Consider the following 15,595-nt stretch of genomic DNA (forward strand, 5'->3'; position numbering starts at 1 on the left):
CAGGAAAATGTCTCAACTTTATTCAATAATACACATGAAGTCCACTTTCATTAGAAAAACATAATGCTGCAAGCTTGCAAGTTCCTTCTTACTCTTCATCATCCTCGTGACAATTCAAGATCAGTTAGTGCTAAGACATGTTCCCTATCTATTGTGCTAATAAACTTTATCCAGGTTCATGGTGGGGGGGTGGCGGGGTTGTTTGGGTGTGTGTGTGGAGGACCGTGGAGCTGAGAGTGCTGAATTGATTTCGTGTAGCATGATTACAGCTGGAACACTGAGGTCTTCAAATTAGCAATTGGCTAGGCTGAAGAACAACTGAAAAGCAACCTTTAATCCAGTGTAGTTTAACCAATAAAAAGAACTTGCATTTATAAAGCCCTTTCATGGTTTGCTAAGTTTCACAGCATTTCACAGCCAATGATATATTTGTGCAGCAGCCTCTTTGTACTTGCAAGTCCCCACAAATATCAACAAATAGTCAACAAGATTACTGTTGGCTGGGGAATCAATAGGAAGAAGGAGCACTTCCCCAGAGCACCAGAGAACACCTGCTCTTCCTCACATGATGGAGTGTGAATTTTATATTCACCCGAGACATCAAAGGACGTTTTTCAGCTGGGAGACCGCATTCCCTTACAATGCAGCAGTACCTGCAGTAAAATGAAATTATGCACCCATATCACTGGTGTATATATTTTGAACCCTAACATTCCAACACAGGGGTGTGGGTGCTGCCATTGAGCCAAGGCGAGCAAACAGATTTGTGTTTGTGCAATAGAAGTGCATCAGAAATTTGTGGATGGAGGTTAGAGGACCCAGCATGATTTTCCTTCCATTAATTTTCTTGGTCACAACACCCAAATTTCCAATGTACATAGTTTTACATTACGAGTGTGAATTCAAAATCACTACTAAATGCTGATCAGAACATTATGTGCTTCTAATGAGACTTACCATTAAATGTTCAAGTTCAGAGAAGAGCTTTTTAAATTTCCCAGGCACTTTCTAGGAAAGAAACAAACCATGTCAATATGAAACTTCTAATTAAATCACATAATCAAAATGTTTATTCAAATAACTGGTCACCCTGCTCTCCCTCAGGAGAGGCATATTGGTAGCCTGTTATTCTGCCTCCATCATAGACTTACAAGCTCACTATTCCATGTAAAAGACATATAAAATCTAATATGGACTAAATTTTCAGAAACAATCACTGAATACATATGTGTGTGCTGGAGAAATTCTCTTTATTCTGTATCTCAACATCCTTAATACAATATTTTTGCAGGGGGAGCAGAACAGTGTTATATCCCACCTAAAACTTGGAAGGACCAACAGGTCAGAGGTCATACTGGCAACATCACGATCATATTTTATATTTTCCTTTTCCCGCTGCACCGTGTAAGCCAATTATAATAAAGGACACTGAAATACTCCTCTGTCAAGAAAGTACACAATCATGATACCTCACAACCCAGCATCGAAGAAAATGGCCATAGCCAGATGAGACCATCCCTCGCTTCAGATTCTTAACTTTTCTCTTGCCTGCCTATCATACCTAATGTGACACTGCATTCAAATTTTTATTCTTCCTCACAACAGTCTACAAGGGTCTTCAGTAAATTGGTCTGACATCATTCTGAAAGCAGTTTTTTGCCAATTAAAAATAAATGAATGGAAAAGTTGGAACATTACTTAAAGTTTCAGGGAAATAATAGCAAACAGAGAAAACTTTGTTGGAAATGCTTTAAAATTCTGAAATAGAGTCTTGCACCTTGCCCATTTGAAAGATGTGGAAAAGTTGTGCAACTCAATGCTGCCTGTTCACCCATTTCCAATTTTTTCTGGCATGTGTGTCCTCAATAATAGTGTTTCCACATATTAACAAGTGTGCCAATCGACAACTCTCTACTGCTGACTTTGACATCCCATAATGTTCCTTTATTTATTTTTCCTTAAGGTTTCACGGAGAGATCCCACTTGCCAATGGCCAACTGCTTTGATTAAATTCTTTCCTTACCTCCCAAGTTTGAGATAGTCGGCAGACGGCAGCACTGTTGAGACCCATGATTATGGCAAAGAAAGAGTTAAAGTTCCGCAGTGCCCTGCAGCTAGGATTTAAAACATGGTTCCATGTTAGACTATTATATTTGCTGTGGAATTTGCAAATGCAGTTCCACTACCACAATACTGCAAAAACTGCAGATGCATAGTCCTGATACATCTGAAACACTGACCATCTCTATGCCGCCACACATGCTGCCTGATCCACTGAGTTCCTCCAGTAGTTTGCTTTTTGCTCCAGATTCCAGTGTCTGCAGTGTCTTGTGCCTCCAAAAACTACAGATGTTGGAAATGCAAAACAAAAACAGAAAATGCTGGAAACACTCAGCAGGTCAGGCAGCATCCTTGGGAAGACAAATAGGGGCAATGTTTCATGTCAAGAAACCTTCATTAGAAATGGAGAAGTGACAAGACAAAAATGTTTTAGGTTCTGATGAAGGGCCTTTGACCTATAACATTGACTGTTTCTCTCTCCATTCTTCCTGCCTGACCTGCTGATTGCCACCCGATTTCTTTGTTTCTGTTTCCTGTTACCTGTCACGCTCAATTGTCCAGTTAAATTAGAATAGATGCACTTCTTTCCATCCTTTTCTGTTTCAACCTTTTCAACATGGCTTCAAAAATACAGTTAAGGTTCTTCAGGCCATAACAATAAAACAGTAAAAATATGGATGTGTAATATCCTTAATTATTTTTACAATAGTTCTCAATTCTCTTAATGAATCCAAGAGCACAGAGATTTGTTTAGACAACTCCAAAAAAAATGGTGATGTGGAGTTGAAAATTGATGTAACCTGGAGAAGAGAAATTTTGTGTACATTTTGTGAAATCCATGTGCTTCTGAATGCTCCTTCTCTACTTTGAGAGTTTATGAGCCAGGGATGTCCAGGAATCAAAGGAGATGTTACATTTGCTCCTGGTAGTGGCAAGGTTGTGACTTCAACACTTCTCATCTGGTATGTTTGGAGCTATGAGTGGAGTGAGCAGGTGGGAGCCCTTACCCCCCCCCCCCCCCACCAAAATGCATCCTTTGGGATGTGTGGGCCTGAAAGATGAGAGGCAGCTGTGACTCTCAGATACTCTGATGCTCTCCACCAATTAGACTTTGAGAGAATGTATCTCCTTCCAGATGCTGAATATTTTGGATATGAATGGCAGTAAAATGGGCACATGGATGGCACGTGTAAGAACTTGTCTAGTGGTATGTCCCTTTAAGAGCTGCCTGCAAAGAACACATGTTCTGTTATATTGTAAATACTGTGACAACTTGCAACACATCAATGGGGAATGCCAACAATATCAGCTTCATGTGGCATCAGGCTGAGAAACCCAACAGTGTTATTCTGTGAACCTATTGTAATCCTTGCTCTTATTGCAACATTCACAGGGTCAGGAGGTCTGAGTGATCCACAATGCTGTTTTAATGCCATAAATCATGGATTGAAGCAAATTCCTAAACAGTACAGTTCAGCTTAATCACTATATTACATACGAAGGCGCAGGTCACATGCAGAAGTTCAGATCTGAAGTTGCATCACATACAGTAGTTAAATAATTTAATTTCATAATTTAATGAAATTTTTACTTGGATAATGAGATGTTATCTCACAAATACTGCATGAATAGATAAGTTATGATAACTAAAACAAAATACTGCAAGAAGAAAAGGGATGGAAGCAGGTCCAGTTCACAGCAAAGAGCAACTAAAACTGACAAGTTTAAACTGGTAATCATTAATACATAACAAAAAAAAAATTTTTTTTGCAATTGACAGCTAAAAATAAATTACCTAACAAGTTAACACACCAGCAGAACCATTCAGTGCCAGATCTCTGAGGCCCTCATGCTAATTTTGCTCTGTTTTGATCAGGCCAGTTGGGAGATTGTGCCAGGTGTAAAGTGACCTCTGCTGACTTGCTGCTGGCAGTTTCGAATTTAGCAGGTGCAGTTACGATCAAATTCAAGAACTTCAAGCTTTGCCTGCCCCCCGGTAACTGCTCCATTTTGGCTGCATACTGTTGGTTAGTTTTGGTGGAAACATGACTATATTTTTTAAGTCTACATCATTTGTCTTCAATGACATTTGATAACTTGTCTGTATTCAACATGTACTCACAATTATACACAAAAAATATCTTGCACGTTTCTTAATACTAAACCATACATATAACTAAAGAGAGCAGCTGATCCTCAAGATTCCCATTGTTAGTCTAACTTGATCTGTTTGGAGCTTTCGGTTACACACTGATCAGGAAACATTGGGAGTAATTTTAACATTCAAGAATATTAAGAGACAAGTGGGGGCTTTTCTTTCATTAAATGAAAACCTGGCAGCAACCACCTTCTTAAAAAATTATATTGGAGGGTGGTAGGGTGGAGGGGACAGTCAAATAAATTGTTTTCCAGAGTCGAAACTCCCATTTGAAATTTAAATGGGACTGTCTGACACAAATTTTTAACGGGCCTGTGGACTGGACTTTCCAGAGCTCGAGTAATCCATTAGTGAAGGAAGGTGTGATCCAGCAGAGATGTGCTTTTCCAGCACTGCTTGTAGGCTGTGACTGATTCGTTATTCCATGGTCATCCAATTTCCATGTGATCAGATCTCTCCTGTCCCAGCCCTCGACCTCGCCAACAACCTTTGATTTGGTCCAAATCCTCTCACCTCTTCAGTTTTCAGTTGTTCCCATCTTTCTGGCTTCTGCTTCCTCTCACTGTCTTTTGAACTTTCCCTTACCCTCTCCCTCTTTTCCTTTCCCCTGCTGTAACCCAATGACTCCAATCTGGCTGACTGCAGGCCGGGAATTAGGGACAACAATTTCAGTTCAGCAGTATCAATGAGCCAGCCAACCCTCTTCACCCATTCTCTTAAAGCTCATGCCTTTAGCTTTAATTCAGAAACAAGATTGTAAATCAAAGGGACATACAGTTTTAAATATTTAATTTTTAAACTTCTCTTACAAACTTAAATTAATAGTGTGGAGTAGATCACTGTAAGACTTTATACTGCAACACATTATTCTACATTCTGTTATTGTTTTCCCTTGTACTACCTCAATGCACTGATGTGAGGAAATGATCTGTATGGATGGCATGCAAAACAAAGTTTTTCACTGTACCTCAGTACATGTGACAATAATAAACCAATTTATCAAATAATTAGAATTCTAATTTACAGTGAGAAACTCTGCACGTGTGAAGGTCCTTTGACTAAAAACAATCACATTGTTGTAAAACAGCAGAAGCTGACAAGTATATCAATTGCACATTGCCCTTTCCAATGCTTCTTTGAGAAAATGTTATGTTGGATCTCAAAAAAAGATTATATTCTGTAAGCATTTGAGGATTAGACAATTAAAAAGCAATAAGCACCTTGTTTTCTTGAAACAAAATGCTCAGAGATAAAAGGAAAAAAAAAACTGTGGAAGTAAGCAATAATTTAATTTCTCTGTAGGGTGGTAAACAAATTTAAACAAAAATCTATTTGATGAATTATCACTTGAGAGTTGATAATATGTTCCAGTAATAAATCAGATGTTTCCTGCATCCCAGAATTCACTGCCATTCTTAGTATGAACAAAATTGCTCTCTTATTGACTATGAGTACTTTCATATCTGTTAAAGAGACCAACATAACTCATTCAGGTCATTCCTCCAGAGGCTAATGAACAAGATCTGTGTTTGTAAAAAAAAGGAGTTTTTACATCAGTATAATTCTTTTTAAGGTCCGAACTATGAGGAAGAGTATTGGTTGTACTGCTTTCTACTTTTGCATGGGTATTTTTAGATAATGGGGACTGAAGATGTTATTGGTGAAACTGGGTTGTAGGAGTGGCCATCACTGTAGCGGGGAACTGAATTATCAATGTGGGGATCATTGATTAACATACGTATTGACCTCCAGCATCTATCAGTTAGTTGCATGAGTTCTAGTTTGAATGCTATGTGCAACAGGCATGGGCTAGGAATCCATATGCATAATTTTATCAGGATTGGTTAAAAGACATACTTCTAATAACATCAAAGTGTTTGCAATATTGCACAACACCATTTAAAGAACAGCATCATCTTGTGTCAAGCCAAGTTTATTACAGAAACAGTGTCATTACTGAAAAGCTCCATTTGAATTTGTTGCAGCTACCAGCACTTAGCCACACAGCTAAAACCTCATCATCTACCTCTTAGAGGTCAACACATACAACTCCACCAGCACTCTTCACACTCCTGGAAGGGCTGCTTATTGCAGATGACTGCACTGCTGATACCTGAGGGAAGGGACAGTGTGCCTTGGCTTTGTGAAAGACATGGTGAGAGGCTGGTTACCCAAGAGAGACATTCTGTGTACAGTGGAGCCACAGAAACCCTCCAAGACTGCTTTCAAGTGACAATGGTGGAAAGTTGCTACAGAGGTTTCCATTAGGAGCAACATTCCCCATACTGAATACCAGTGTCACAAAAATTGACCTCACCAGGTTGATCAAGGTGAATAGTCACAGCTTAAGTCCATTTCATAGCCCACAGCTCTTGCCTTCACCTCCATTCACACATTGTTAACACCTCTCCTTACAAGAGACTCAGTTACTCACTCACACACATAAGCCTCTTCTGCCTCCCTTCTCCCCATCTCCCTTTCCCTCAATCTCTTGCCTTGTCCCTGTGCTCTTTGTGTATCTCTCCCTGTATACCATTCGCTGCTGCTCCTAGGCTTGTTATGTGAGCTCATATAATGGTCAACCTGCAGTACATAGCACAGCACTACAAAATCTTATGCTGTGGCTGAGCAAAGTGAGAACAGTGCAGGCAGCAATATATTATTATTTTGAGCAATATATCTTATTGTCCACTAAGCTGTATCCCCCACAGTGCATCCGTTGGGGCTGCGTAGACCATGAATGATGAAAGGCAGCTGTGACTGGTGATGAACAAATGAATTGCAGGATCTGCCAGCAAACCCGTAATTGACCTCTTAATGGTCTATATTGAGTGTAGTTAGAGACTGTAGTCCTTTCCTGTAAAAGTATATTCATTTGATGTGAATGGCAGCTCTAATGCCCAATCATGCGCAGTGTAAAAGTGGTTGTAGATAAGTCTAGACAAATGACTGTAGTAAGTCAGCTTTGGTTGCAGCAAAGTGTTTGAGAATGCAAGAGAGCCTCAGTCTTTCATGCGCCAGTGTGCAGAGTGAGTTGTGAGTGAATACTGGCGTACAACAGTCTGCTATAAAGTCAGGTTTAGTGTGCAACTTGCTCTTTAAGCAATACTGTTTTTGAGGATTCAGCATTAATAAAAGCTCATTCTTATGTGAGTGAACAATGTTGATTTTTGGTTCACTACCTGGGACTGCTGAAAAATTTTGTGTGTTACACTTGTGTTGGTGTCATTTAGGTGTACATGAAGCAAACACAAAAATGCTGATAAAAATAAAGAGAAGATGTCATCCATTGGCTCTAATATTGTTTCAATCTGCATTAACACAATTTCCAACATCACCACGCTGTCTATTTTTGGCATTGCACAGTTGAATTTCTGGACCGATATCTCTCCTGAGACAAATGTCTTCATTACGTCATCATCTAGCACTCAATCTCTCAATGAAAATAGAAAGAGTGGAAAGATAACTGTGTTAAAGTTTATCATCTTTAAATAATAAGCAATATGTTTTAAAATGGTTCTGTATAGCTTCCTGGTTATTGCGCAAAAAGTTTCATAAATCTTTATACATTTCTCTATTATTGGGGATGTCATTATTTTGTCAAAAATATTTGTAAAGACAACAGTGCTCTGATGTAAGTAATATAGAAATGCATGTTTAAAGTTGTATCGTAATGACTGCTTTGAGAAGATGCACAGATCTTGCTCAACCACCCCTCCAAGAAAGCTTTGCTAAATACAGGCCCAAGAATGGTATTTCTTTAGCACTGCAAATGGATCCACCATGACCTTGCAATTACACTTGTTTTCAAATTATTCCATGGTCTGTTTGGATATTTTTACTTACTGAGCAGCAGCCTTAATGAACTTTTTTACAAGTTGCACACGTTTGGACAACTGGTTGCAGAGGAGGACTTCAGTAGTGACCCATAGCTGAACCTCGTTACACCGCTGTAGGAGGAAGTCAAGGTTGGTAGTGGTGTTCCCTCGATGGAAAGTGTAATAAATCAGTTCCTGCTGTAAAAGAGAATTTATCAAAGTCAATGCACTTCTCTGTGTTACCTGTGAACACGCTAAAGAAATGCAAGTATGTTGCTTAATGTAAAATATGAACAGAACCAAGAAGACATATTGTTTTGTTGTTCAATACTTCATTGTTTGCAATATGTTATCAGAAGTCTCGCATATATTTTGGAATTTGCAATAACTATAAGCATCAGCAGTGTAAAACTTCCATCTTTGGTAGAAAGTTGTGACTTAAAGAGAGGGACATTTAGGGTGGTACTGAGTTGAACAGTGAGAGGTGTTTAGTTTCAGTTTAGACTTCAATCAAGACTTCATCTGCTATCTTGGATACTCATCGAAAACCCATGGCATTTATTGAAGGAGAGCAAACTAAAATATTCCTGTGTCCTGGCCAGTATTTATCCTTCAAATAAGATCACTCCAACAGTTTACCTTATTGCTGTTTGTGGGACTTCCCTATGTGAAAAATGGTACTGTATTTATCATACCACAAGGCTGATTGCAAGGCAATTGTATAGTAAAATATTTTGTAATGTTGTGAAAGGTGCTATATAAATTCAATATCTTTATTGTATAGAAAGAATATAGCTCAATATAACTGCAAGTACAGCTTACATTGATTTGGCTTGTAAGCAATTGTGGAGAATATTTCTGAAGATGCTTCTTGTGTGCAGGTTCAAACAGCAGTTTTGTCTTCAGAATAAATAAACTTTTTATGCAGAAATGATAAATGAGTGTTAGTATCTCAGTCTTCTGTTTAAAAACAAATGAAACATTTGAACACAGCTCCATCCTACTTCAACAATCGTAGATCTGGCTGCCCAGTATGGATTCTCCTTTGTGATTCTTCACACACTGAAGCCAAAAGTCAAGGTCAGAGGAAGAAGGAACCAAGAATAATGTCATCAGCAGAGCTCTCAAACTCCTTACTTTGTGTCTTAGGAAGAAAACTGGATCTTAACATTGGGAAATAATGTCTGGAGAAATGAGATTCTGTTATGTTCTTGGAAGAACCCAGGGAAACCTCCTCAAGGCACAAACCTAGGATTATGATAACAGCAACAAAATGAATTGGATGCCCAAGTTTAGTTTTAAGTGGAAGTCAATGTGAATCATGAAATTGTTACATTGTGTTGTTACTGGAGGGGTTGTATGAAGTACAAAGTGCCAATTGATACTAACCATTTAATACACAGTACAGCTGGCTGGACATGTAAGGAGCCAGCATTAAAGCTGACTTGCCCTCATCCTCCACATTTACCAATGACAAGTTTCTGCTTAGCTGTCATAACATTGACAAAGGATTGGTGGAAATGGAGAAATGTTTATTTTGGTTTTCTGAGGTTTATTTGTTTCTTCAAAGCTACTGAGAAACCACCACCACCATCCCCATTCTCCCTCACCATTCATCTTGAATGAGTAGTTCAGGAATTACATCCTACTGATCTGTGCTGCAGTGCGTTGATGGACCTTTGGGGCAAAATTGAACATTGTTATTCAGATCCCACTGAGGACAGCACAAAGGTACAACTAGTAGAGCTGTTCGATCCTGACCTCAAGTGCTGAATGTGTGGAGTTTACCAACATTTACAAGAAGTGGGAGGAGTATAGGGCTCTGTGTCAATGCCACGATTGCAGAAGTCCTGCAAAATGTAGTGACACTACCTCATTAACTTCATGCTCCACTGGTAAATGAGAAGATCAGGGCCAAGGTATGCAGGAGTGGGTATTTGGAGGGAAGTTATGGAATTATGTGAATATAGCAGACATTAATTCAAATGAGAACCAGTCTTCAGTTCTTAATATAAATTGCAAGCAGTAAACAATTTGAAGTTAAAAGGACAGACAGCACTGTCTACAGAGCACAGTCTGCTGGCCCACAGCAGGGGCCTGGCTGCTCAAGAGCTATGGTTGGCAAAGTGAAGTGACCATGAAGTGTCCTTGTACGCATGAGCCAAACCTAAGTTATTTTAATTGGCCTACATCAAACCAGGCAACACTGGCTAAGTTATTTTGCACCATTGTGACCTAGTTCAAGGAAGCTTGCAGATCAGACTGTTGCCACTTAGCTCATCAAACATGGTCACAGCATATTTGCTCTATCAATAGTTGGGATATTCGTGTACTCAGAGAGTTGGCCCTCACAACATTAACGTCGGGTGTCTGTCCTCAGAAGTTTTAGACCATCTGCGTGAATGACTTTGTCCCAACAAAGGTGTTTGAACATTCAGGGGTGTCTCCCATTGTAGATATGTATCTTAATGGAAGCATTATCAGACTCAAACTATTGAAGTAAACGATGCCATTGTAACTATTGAAATTATATTGAATCACCTGCTTTTACCTTTGATCTTAAGGGTATAAAAATGTGATGTACTTTGAGCTTGGGAGACTCTACCGAGAGGGTCTCCAGTAGAATGTCTGCATGTTGTGATGAATAAAGACTTCTATATCACCAGCTTCAGTGTCTCTCCAGTGACTCAGATCACAGTCACAAAAGGCAACTATAAGTTGGAACATCAATATGTGAGGTATTAAATGCGGCTAGTTTGAGTGGCCAGGTAAGGCAGTCCAGCTCTTCTTGACACTTAAACCATACCAGAACAGTGTTTGCCTGTTGGACCTGGCAGCATATAGATTCCTCTGGTTGTCAGGCTTTATTGGGCTTAGCAATCAACTTTAATGGCTGCCAAAATCTGTGTATCATCTTCCTAACATGTTAATATCAATAAAATATCTTTCAAAAGTGGGTGACATGGCTAACTACAACCCACAGTGGTTAAACCATAAGTTGCCATGGATTTGGTTTTTCATTTTTACTCATTGTAATTTCCCCAGAGGTAAGAGGATAGGATTAAATTAAAATTCTCCCCTTTGAATCGAATGCTGTTGGAAAGCTAGTGGAATTAATACTTCAGGAGTATGAATACAAATTCATTTTGTTTACATTTAGACTTACTGTTTCCATATTCAGAAACCAAATTCAGAGCAATGCATCTTCATGATCAATGAAAGCATTGTTTATATAAGCAACAATAACTCAGTCTGCTCAGTGTTTAGTCAGGGCACTCCCATGCCTGTTTCCTGTATGAATTCACTGAAATATATTAAAATGTGTATTGCTTCTGAAACCTGATACATGGCTGTCAAACTCTGTAGCACTTACAAGGATGGCCTGCTATAAATTTCACCAAATTTTCAGTTTACATTATTTAATGTTATTTTAGTTAACAAATCTCTGGTAAAACATGCCTCAGAAACAAGGAATTCAGCAAAATAGTTGGAAAATGTACCAATTTCTGGGCACAAGGTCCTATGCTTGACACACAGGTGACAGGCCTACATTGTTTGCAGAGGTCCCGGAGGCACCCTTAAACGTGCATTGGCTCAATTCAAACATGAAAGTAAAAGTTCTTGCTTGTTGTTGGACCTCCATATTAGGCAAAAATTCATTGGAGCCTGTGGTGCACAAGTTCTGACAACTGTATGCTGTATTATAGTAGCAGTGGATAAGGGAATCCATCTAATAAGCTGGAAAGTTCTGGAAACTTCCTTCAACCTTGACTTATCATAAGTCAGTGGTTAATGTCTTAGACACTCAATTGTGCTCTTCCACACCACCAGTGAACTGTTGGTTAGTACCAGCAGCTATTCTTGTTATGATGCAACAGGGCCAATAACACAATGGTCCATTATTCCTTATACTTAGCACAATGATTGTGGCCATCATTCAGTTAGCATTGGAAAATAGGCTCTCATTAATTTTCAGGGTATTAACTTTTGATTTTCTTCAGAAGAAACCCAGCTCAGTCATTTTACGGTATTCTATACTTAGTAGCCAAAGTCCTACGTTTGCTAAACCTTTTAGCAGATTGTCTTAAATCTATGTCAAGAGAGAAACATAGTTTTGAAGGCAGTGTGTTGTTTGACACAAGGCACAGGCTTGCAATGAGCTAATTTAATGATGAAGAAATGTTAGGTCATTTGTTGTAATTCCTTACTTGCACAATAACTATTGTTCTTGCTATGATAACACCAGAAGTTATTTCCTCAAGTAGAAACTAAAGGGAGAGTCAGCCTCAAACATTCCAGTTTTACAGCTGCAGAGAAGTTTAAGGGAGAGGTCTGAGTGAGGATCACCTGCTTAATGTCTCAGACAAGGAATGTGCCATAAAATGGGGACAAGAGTCTGGAGGATGTAATTACCAGCTTTTATTTACCCTTTTATTTCTGCGTGTGAATCAGCTGAAGTTCAGAAACGTAATCATGGATGTGAATCAAGCCAAAATCATTCAGTTAAAAGAGAGTTTTTCGATAATCTCTTTGTCCTCATCTGTTTAAAGGTAAAAAAAATTAGTAAATGGGAATATTATAGATGCGAAAGATGATCAGGATGGACTGGGTAGACTGAAGGGCTGTTTCTGAACTGCATGACTCTATGGCTAATCACCCCTCCATATTTCTGGGTGAAAGGCTCTGAATTTTAACAATACAATAACATCTACCATTGTTCTGTGCCCAGGATGAACAGGACACAATTTTTGTTTGGCCTCAACAAACTGGTCCATTTCAGGATGACCATTCGATTTCATTCTCCTCAATAAATAAAATATTCTGTTTCTATTATTTTGAACAGCAACAATTTAAACCATACAGGATCCTTAGGTACACTAAGCTAGGAAGGAGTTACCAGAAATGATGACCAAAGATGGTTGTAAAAGTTTCCGATTATGGGGCCAATATAGCTGAAGCCTTAGCAGCTAATTGAATGATGTTAGCAGGGATTGGTGAGTGTGCACCAGTTTAGTGGTTACGCAAGATGATGGAATTGGAGGAATGGCAAGCTGGGGGGGGGGGGCGCGGAGGTGGGGGGGGGGGAATTTATTGGGCAAGTAAACTTTCCCATGAACATGGATCCAATCATTCTATGTTTTTCAAATATAGAGCTTGAATAATTGTCAGACAGAATTGTCTTTAGCAAAATATTGTAGAATGTTAAATAGTAGAACATGCTATTTAATGATCATTCAGCTCATCAGAACTTTGTATGAACAAATCTTTGACTCTGCTGCCAATTCAGTTTTTGGTTTATCCAAATAACTTGCTAAAGAGAACAAAATGATCATGATGTTTTCTTCAGGTACTGTGGTTTGTACTTTGAAGTTTCAGAAAATGTGAAGGAAAAGTTAAACCTTCATTCCAAAGTGTTCATTTACAACAATGAACAGCAACAGATGAATACTTTGTGTGTGCATGTTTAATATATAATATTTACCTCACAGATGCAGTTAAACAAATCCCAGTCAAAGTTAGTGAGTTTGTTGGCTAAATGCCAGGTGTTCATTCCAAGCACTTGGATGGCTCTCTGTGATGTTTCATCATTTTCTGCTGTAAGAGACTGGAACGGATACACGAAAATCCCATTAATTACTGTAAGTGTGCTATTGTAAAATTACGATGAGGATCTACATCTCTGGAATGATGCTATGAACCAAAAGCTTAATAATATTTTTTCCAAAAATTCTCCCTCTATCCTCTTGGATAAGGGGTTAGTCTATTTAAAGTGATTAGCTAATATCTTCGCTCAACTACCAGAGAATATCATTTCAAATAAATTCTTACTGATCTTAAAATTGTGATGTGTTGTCACACTCACATGGGCCGCATAAGAGAGCTGGACAAACTTGGGAAAAGCAGTATCAGTATTGAGAAGGAATTACATAAGAGTTTATGACCACTGTCTTTCAAAATTAAGCATTGCCATAGGGTCTGGCATTCTTCCTGCTTCACCATGATTGTGTAGTGTAGTCCAATGTCTTTAATATTCTTGGTTTGGAAGACAGCCAGATTCACATCTAACATTGTTCATGCCAGCATTATGCAAAAGAGATCAAAATGTAGACAAAGAAACCAGGAATGTTGATTCACAGATTGTGGGAAATTGTTTCTTACCAAATAATTGTTGGAATCTTTTCTACAAACAAATATCCGAGTGGTGGGATCCAGAGATTTAAAAATTGACACATCATCAGGTTGAAGAACTTGTCTTTCTGAAAACAGGAGAAATAAATTAAAAAACGGGCAAAGCAGTTGATCCATTTCTTAAAACCCTGAAAAATCAGTAATTGGTAAATGCAATTTTCATTTTGCACAAGAACAGTCAATGGACTGGATCTTTCTGGTTTTGCCAGTGATTCTGATGGTACTCAGCCATTTGAACAGTTGTATGTCCTAAACTTCAGTGCATGTAGAATATTGGACAGTAGCACATCTGTCTCTAAACTCTGATGTTAGTTGGTCAACCTTGTCAGGGTTCCCTGGAAGTACCAATGGAAATCACCTCTTTGACACTGTGCCAAGTCTAATTTCAATAGGAATTCTAGGCAAATGAAAAGGGAAGTTATTTTTTTGTTAAATATTTTACTTTAGTTTGAGGTTTTTAATTATTTAAGAATGCTTTACGTCTTTTGATTAATTTGATAAATATTTTAATCAGTTCTTTTTAATTATTTACTTCAATATTTATAGTTTTAACTACTGCTGAATGTTAGAATCATTTGAAATTTATTGAAATGAGTGACAGCTTTAAAGGAAGATAAAGGTCCACCTCCAGCTATGCCTCCTATGGTGGGCTGGGGGTGGGGGGGTGGGGGGGAGTTTCTGAGGGGAGACCTACCAGAGGAGGCTTTGCCATCTGGACCTTGGATAATGGACCATCTTGGACCACAGGGTGTGGAGGGACAGTGAGAAAGGCCCTCAGGCTATCTGCATCCAGCTAAGGTAATTGTGGGCATGTAGTTATCTCTGGTAGTGATTCTGGGCTGTGAACTTGGTCCAGCATAATGTGGCTCAATAGCTAATAGTTAAATACTAAAACAGTCTAAGCAGTCATAATAATTGCAGTATCCAGATCTGTGTTAACAATTTTCAACTTTCTCTTCACTTTTGAGATCTGACCATTGCTCTCAAGAGCAGCAATTATTGCCCATCCATAATTGTCCTTGAGAAGGTGATGGTGAGCCACCCTCTTGAACCACTACAATCTATCTGGTGAAGGTACTCCTTCTGTTTGGGAGGGGGGTTACAGGATTTAGACCCAGTGATTCACAATATAGTCAAAGACAGGATGGTATGTGATTTGGAGGGAAACCTGCAGGTGGTGGTGTTCCAATGCAGCTGCTGCCCCCTTTCCTTCTTGGTGCTGGAGATTGTAGGTTTTGGAGGTGCTATTGTAGTGGTCTGGGAGAGTAACTGCAGGGCATTTTGTAGATGGTGCACACTGTAGCTGCCATGTTTTAGTGGTGGAGGGTGGAGGGTTGGTTGATGAAGTATCAATCAAGTGGGCAGACTT

At 38.9% G+C, this 15,595-nt stretch overlaps 1 protein-coding gene across 1 annotated transcript in view; it reads right to left on the bottom strand.

The window, feature by feature from the left end:
• Positions 1 to 15,595, bottom strand: part of rapgef5a (Rap guanine nucleotide exchange factor (GEF) 5a) — an 84,605-nt gene that overhangs the window by 17,819 nt on the left and 51,191 nt on the right. The window contains exons 8-12 of the mRNA XM_052016582.1: positions 14,197 to 14,294; positions 13,520 to 13,642; positions 8,066 to 8,235; positions 2,024 to 2,114; positions 958 to 1,008 (exon numbers count right to left, since the gene is read on the bottom strand). Coding sequence (XP_051872542.1) covers positions 958 to 1,008; positions 2,024 to 2,114; positions 8,066 to 8,235; positions 13,520 to 13,642; positions 14,197 to 14,294 — 533 coding nt within the window. The remainder of the gene's footprint in view (positions 1 to 957; positions 1,009 to 2,023; positions 2,115 to 8,065; positions 8,236 to 13,519; positions 13,643 to 14,196; positions 14,295 to 15,595) is intronic.

The sequence above is a fragment of the Pristis pectinata genome, chromosome 5 (genome assembly GCF_009764475.1).
Source record: "Pristis pectinata isolate sPriPec2 chromosome 5, sPriPec2.1.pri, whole genome shotgun sequence".
NCBI classification, from domain to species: Eukaryota; Metazoa; Chordata; class Chondrichthyes; order Rhinopristiformes; family Pristidae; genus Pristis; species Pristis pectinata.